This window comes from Pezoporus occidentalis, unplaced genomic scaffold (genome assembly GCF_034315485.1).
Source record: "Pezoporus occidentalis ecotype Australia unplaced genomic scaffold, CSIRO_AGI_Poc_V1 ctg2405, whole genome shotgun sequence".
In the NCBI taxonomy this organism is placed as follows: domain Eukaryota; kingdom Metazoa; phylum Chordata; class Aves; order Psittaciformes; family Psittacidae; genus Pezoporus; species Pezoporus occidentalis.
Window position 1 is genome coordinate 783 of NW_026914292.1, and position 6,667 is coordinate 7,449.

A 6,667-nucleotide genomic window follows, 5' to 3' on the forward strand; every position below is an offset into this window, starting at 1 on the left:
ATCCCATCCCATCCATCCCCATCCCATCCTATTTATCCTATCCCCATCCCATGCCATCCCATCCCATTTATCCTATGTATCCCATCCATCCCCATCCCATCCCCATCCCATCCCATCAATTCCATCCCATTCATCCCCACCCCATTTATCCCATCCCATCCCCATCCCATCCCATTTATCCCATGTATCCCATCCATCCCCACCCCATTTATCCCATCCCATCCCATCTATCCCATTTATCCCATCCCATTTATCCCATGTATCCCATCCCATCCCCATCCCATGTACCCATCCCATCCCCATCTCATGTATCCATCCCATGTCCATCCATCCCATCCCATCCCACCCATCCCCATCCCATTTATCCCATTTATCCCATGTATCCCATCTCGTCCCCATCCCATGTATCCATCCCATCTCCATCCACCCCATTAATCCCATCTCCATCCCATCCCATTTATCCCATTTATCCCACCCCATTTATCCCATCCATCCCATTTATCCCATTTATCCCATCCCATTTATCCCACCCCATTTATCCCATCCCATCCCCACCCCATCCCATCCCATTTATCATTTATCCCACCCCATTTATCCCATCCCATTTATCCCATTTATCCCATTTATCCCACCCCATTTATCCCATCCCATTTATCCCATTTATCCCACCCCATTTATCCTATCTCCATCCCCATCCCATCCCCATCCCATCCCATCAATCCCATCCCATCCTATCCACCCCATTTATCCCACCCCATTTATCCATCCCATCCCATTTATCCCATTTATCCCATCCCATCCCATTTATCCCATGTATCCCATCCCATTCATCCCATTTATCCCATTTATCCCACCCCATTTATCCCATCTCCATCCCCATCCCATCCCCATCCCATCCCATCCCATCAATCCCATCCCATCCTATCCACCCCATTTATCCCATTTATCCCATCCCATCTCGTCCCCATCCCATGTATCCATCCCATCTCCATCCCATCCCATTTATCCCATTTATCCCATTTACCCCATCCCATTTATGCCATGTATCCCATCCATCCCCATCCCATTTATCCCATGTATCCCATCCCATCCATCCCCATCCCCACCCCAGGTCTCCCGCAGTCACCTCCAGGAACCGCTGGTGCGAGGGCTCCCCGGGCCGGGGCGGGTCCATGAGCGCCCCCATGAGGACCTGGGCGGGCACGGGCGGGCAGAGCCGAACCGCTGCCAGCTTCGAGAGCGCCTGCAGGGCCCCGGGGTGCGCGTTCACCGCCTCCACGAAACCCCCCCGGAACCCGCACCTGGAACGGGGGGGGGGGGGGGAAGGGACCCACATGTGGGGGGGGTGCCCATGGGGGGGGACCTATAGGGAGGGAGCCATGGGGGGGAACTGGGGATGGGAACCTATAGGGAGGGAGCCATGGGGGGAACCTATAGGGAGGGAGCCATGGGGGGACCTATAGGAAGGGAGCCATGGGGGGGACCTATAGGGAGGGAGCCATGGGGGGGACCTGGGGATGGGAACCTATAGGGAGGGAGCCATGGGGGGGAGCCAGGGATGGGAACCTATAGGGAGGGAGCCATGGGGGGAACCTATAGGGAGGGAGCCATGGGGGGGACCTGTAGGGAGGGAGCCATGGGGGGGACCTATAGGGAGGGAGCCATGGGGGGGACCTGTAGGGAAGGAGCCATGGGGGGGACCTGGGAATGGGAACCTATAGGGAGGGAGCCATGGGGGGAACCTATAGGGAGGGAGTCATGGGGGGGACCTGTAGGGAGGGAGCCATGGGGGGGACCTGTAGGGAGGGAGCCATGGGGGGAGCCGGGGATGGGAACCTATAGGGAGGGAGCCATGGGGGGAACCTATAGGGAGGGAGTCATGGGGGGGACCCGCGGGTGGGGGCTGAGATGGGGACCCATGGATAGGAACCTATAGAGAGGGAGGCATGGGGGGGACCTATAGGGAGGGAGCCATGGGGGGGACCTATACGGTCCCGTTGCATCATCAACCCCACCCTTGGACCCATGGACCCACAGCATCCCCATCCCCAGTCCATGACATCTATGGGGCCATGACATCCCCATCCCCAACCCATGACATCCATGGGGTGGTGGCATCATCATCCCCACCCCATGACATCCATGGGGTGGTGGCATCATCATCCCCACCCTTGGACCCACAGACCCATGACAAACCCATTCCCAACCCATAACATCCATGGGGCCACGACATCCCCATCCCTAACCCACGACATCCATGGGTTGGTGGCATCATCATCCCCACCCCACAACATCCATGGGGTGGTGGCATCATCATCCCCACCCTTGGACCCACAAACCCATGACAAACCCATTCCCAACCCATAACATCCATGGGGCCACGACATCCCCATCCCCAACCCATGACATCCATGGGGCCAAGACATCCCCATCCCCAACCCATGACATCCATGGGGTGGTGGCATCATCATCCCCACCCTTGGACCCACGGACCCATGACAAACCCATCCTCACCCTTGGACCCACAGCATCCCCATCCCCAACCCATGACATCCATGGGGCCATGACATCCCCATCCCGAACCCATGACATTCATGGGTTGGTGGCATCATCATCCCCACCCCACAACATCTATGGGGTGGTGGCATCATCATCCCCACCCCATGACATCTATGGGGTGGTGGCATCATCATCCCCACCCTTGGACCCACGGACCCATGACATCCCCATCCTCACCCTTGGACCCACAGCATCCCCATCCCCAACCCACGACCTCCACAAACCCGCTTGCACCCATTGGGTGATGCCATCACCATGCCCACCCCATAGGCGGCAGCAGTGGGGCGCTGGCCCCATGGCCATCACTCACTCGCCCGTGAAGCCCTTGGACAGGGAGTGGAAGGAGGCGAGCTCCACCGTGTCCGAGTAGGGCGGCCCCATCTCGAACAGCACCTTCTTGAAGGAGTGGAACTCAGCACCCTCGCCATAGACGTTGTCCTGGTAGACCTGGTGGGGGGGGTGACAAGGGGGTGGTTGTGGGGCAGGGGTGCGGGCTGAGCCCCCCACGTGTGGGGCGGGGGTGCCCCTGGGCCCCACTCGCCTCGTCGGCCATCAGGAAGAGCCGCTCCTCGTAGGCGAACTTGATGACGGCCTCGATGCACTCGCGGCTCTGGACCTGGCCTGGGGGCATCAATGGGGCGGAGGTTGCGGGTCCAGACCCAGAACTGGGCGGGATGAGGGGGGAGGGGGGGCCCAATCCAGCCCCCAGGGTCCCAGCTCTGGGGCTCCATCCCATGGGTCCCATCCCAGTTGATGGCTCCCATCCCAACCCATGGCTCCCATCACCAGGGGTCCCATCCCACCCTATGGATCCTATCACACCCTATGGATCCCATCCCCAGGGGTCCCAACCTATGGATCTCATCCCAACCCATGGCTCCCATCCTACCCTATGGATCCTATCACACCCTATGGATCCCATTCCAACCTATGGATCCCATCCCACCCTATGGATCCCATCCCACCCTATGGATCCCATCCCCAGGGGTCCCATCCCACCCTATGGATCCCATCACACCCTATGGATCCCATTCCAAACTATGGATCCCGTCCCACCCTATGGATCCCATCCCACCCTATGGATCCCATTCCAACCTATGGATCTCATCCCAACCCATGGCTCCCATCCTACCCTATGGATCCTATCACACCCTATGGATCCCATTCCAACCCATGGCTCCCATCCCACCCTATGGATCCCATCCCACCCTATGGATCCCATCCCCAGGGGTCCCATCCCACCCTATGGATCCCATCTCACCCTATGGACCCCATCCCATCCCTGGCATCCCATCCCACCCTATGGATCCCATTCCAACCTATGGATCCCATCCCACCCTATGGATCCCATCCCAACCTATGGATCCCATCCCACCCTATGGATCCCATCCCAACCCATGGCTCCCATCCCACCCTACGGCTCCCATCCCAACCCATGGCTCCCATCCCACCCTATGGATCCCATCCCACCCTATGGATTCCATCCCAGTTGATGGCTCCCAAACTATGGATCCCATCCCACCCTATGGCTCCCATCCCAGTTGATGGCTCCCATCCCAACCTATGGATCCCATCCCACCCTATGGACCCCATCCCACCCTATGGCTCCCATCCCACCCTATGGCTCCCATCCCACCCCATGGCTCCCATCCCACCCTATGGCTCCCATCCCACCCTATGGACCCCATCCCACCCTATGGATTCCATTCCAGTTGATGGCTCCCATCCCAACCCATGGCTCCCATCCCCCAGGGTCCCATCCCATCCCCTGTCTCTGATCCCCCCCCACCTCCCCCCATACCCGTGGGGTTCCCGGGGTTGATGACGCAGAGCACCCGGGGGCAGCTCCGCTCCCGTCCCTCCTCCAGCGCCCGCCGCAGCTCGGGCAGGTCCAGGGCCCAGCCCCGCTCCTCGTCCAGGTGGTACCCGAGGAACACGGCCTCGAGCTCCGCGATGGCGGCCCCATAGAGCGGGTACTGAGGCACCGGCACCAGCACCCCCGTGCGGGCCCGGCCAGAGCCCCACACCAGCAGCTTCAGCAGCGACTGCAATGGGAAACAATGGGGTGAGGATGGGGATGGGGGGGGACACAATGGGGTGGGGATGGGGATGGGGGGGACAATGGGGTGCGGGGTGGGGATGGGGGACACAATGGGGTGGGGATGGGGGGACACAATGGGGGGGATGGGGATGGGGGGGACACAGTGGGGTGGGGATGGGGATGGGGGGGACACAATGGGGTGGGGATGGGGGGACAATGGGGTGGGGATGGGGGGGACACAATGGGGTGGGGATGGGGAATGGGGGGTGCACAATGGGACACAAATGGGGGGGGATGGGGAGGGGGGATGGGAAAGGGGGGGACACAATGGGGTGGGCATGGGAATGGGGGGACAATGGGGGGGATGGGGATGGGGGAGACACAATGGGGGACACAATGGGGTGGGGATGGGGTAGGGGTGGCAATGGGACACAATGGGGTGAGGATGGGGGACACAATGTGGTGGACATGGGGAGGGTGAGGAACAGCCTGGGATGGGGATGGGAACGGGACACAATGGGGTGGGCATGGGGATGGGGGGGACATAGAGGGCATGGGCATGGGGCCAGGGCTGCTGGGGCACTGGGGTGGCCATGGGGACATTATGGGATGGGGATGGATGTTGTGAGGACAGCAAGGGGGGGGCCATGGGGACAGGGAGGGGACAGCGCAGAGGGGGCATGGGGTGGTGAGGGTATGGGGCATGGGCATGGGGACATGGCTGGGGTGGGCATGGGGACAATGGGGGCACAATGGGGTGGCCATGGGGACAATGGGGGCACAATGGGGTGGCCATGGGGACAATGGGGGCACAATGGGGTGGCCATGGGGACAATGGGGGTCACAATGGGGTGGCCATGGGGTGGGAAAGGAGGGGACACAATGGGGGTCACAATGGGGTGGCAATGGGACACAATGGGGTGAGGAACAGCCTGGGATGGGGGGTGGGGTGGGCCATGGGTCACAATGGGGTGGCCATGGGGGCACAATGGGGGTCACAATGGGGTGGCCATGGGGGCACAATGGGGTGGCCATGGGGACAATGGGGGTCACAATGGGGTGGCCATGGGGGCACAATGGGGGTCACAATGGGGTGGCCATGGGGACAATGGGGTGGCCATGGGGTCAATGGGGGTCACAATGGGGTGGCCATGGGGACAATGGGGGTCACAATGGGGTGGCCATGGGGACAATGGGGGTCACAATGGGGTGGCCATGGGGACAATGGGGGGCACAATGGGGTGGCCATGGGGACAATGGGGGGCACAATGGGGTGGCAAAGGGAGCACTGGGGGGACAATGGGGTGGCCATGCGGACAATGGGGGGCACAATGGGGTGGCCATGGGGTCACAATGGGGTGGCCATGGGGGCATGGGGTGGCCAATGGGGGTCACAATGGGGTGGCCATGGGGTCAATGGGGGTCACAATGGGGTCAATAGGGGCACAATGGGGTGGCCATGGGGTCAATGGGGGTCACAATGGGGTGGCCATGGGGACAATGGGGTCACAATGGGGTGGCCATGGGGGACAATGGGGGGCACAATGGGGGGTCAATGGGGGTCACAATGGGGTGGCCATGGGGACAATGGGGGTCACAATGGGGTCGCCAGGGGGTCAATCGGGCTCACAATGGGGTGGCCATTGGGGCACAATGGGGTGGCCATGGGGGCACAAGGGGGGTCACAGTGGGGTGGCCAGGGGGACAATGGGGGTCACAATGGGGTGGCCATGGGGACAATGGGGGGCACAATGGGGTGGCCATGGGGACAATGGGGGTCACAATGGGGTGGCCATGGGGAAAATGGGGCGGCCATGGGGGCAATGGGGGTCACAATGGGGTGGCCATGGGGTCAATGGGGGTCACAATGGGGTGGCCATGGGGGCACAATGGGGTGGCCATGGGGGCACAATGGGGGTCACAATGGGGTGGCCATGGGGTCACAATGGGGTGGCCATGGGGACAATGGGGTCACAATGGGGTGGCCATGGGGACAATGGGGGCACAATGGGGTGGCCATGGGGACAATGGGGGCACAATGGGGTGGCCATGGGGACAATGGGGTGG

The 6,667-nt window shown here is 61.4% G+C and overlaps 1 protein-coding gene across 1 annotated transcript; it reads right to left on the reverse strand.

Annotated features, from left to right (window-relative positions):
• Positions 1–1,106: 1,106 nt before the first annotated feature.
• Positions 1,107–4,604, reverse strand: LOC134165514 (alanine aminotransferase 1-like; the record flags this gene model as incomplete). The annotated part of the gene is made up of 4 exons (XM_062622364.1): positions 1,107–1,301; positions 2,870–3,006; positions 3,101–3,180; positions 4,361–4,604. Coding segments are annotated over 4 exons (656 nt in total), but the record flags the coding sequence as incomplete, so codon positions are not given.
• Positions 4,605–6,667: the final 2,063 nt, after the last annotated feature.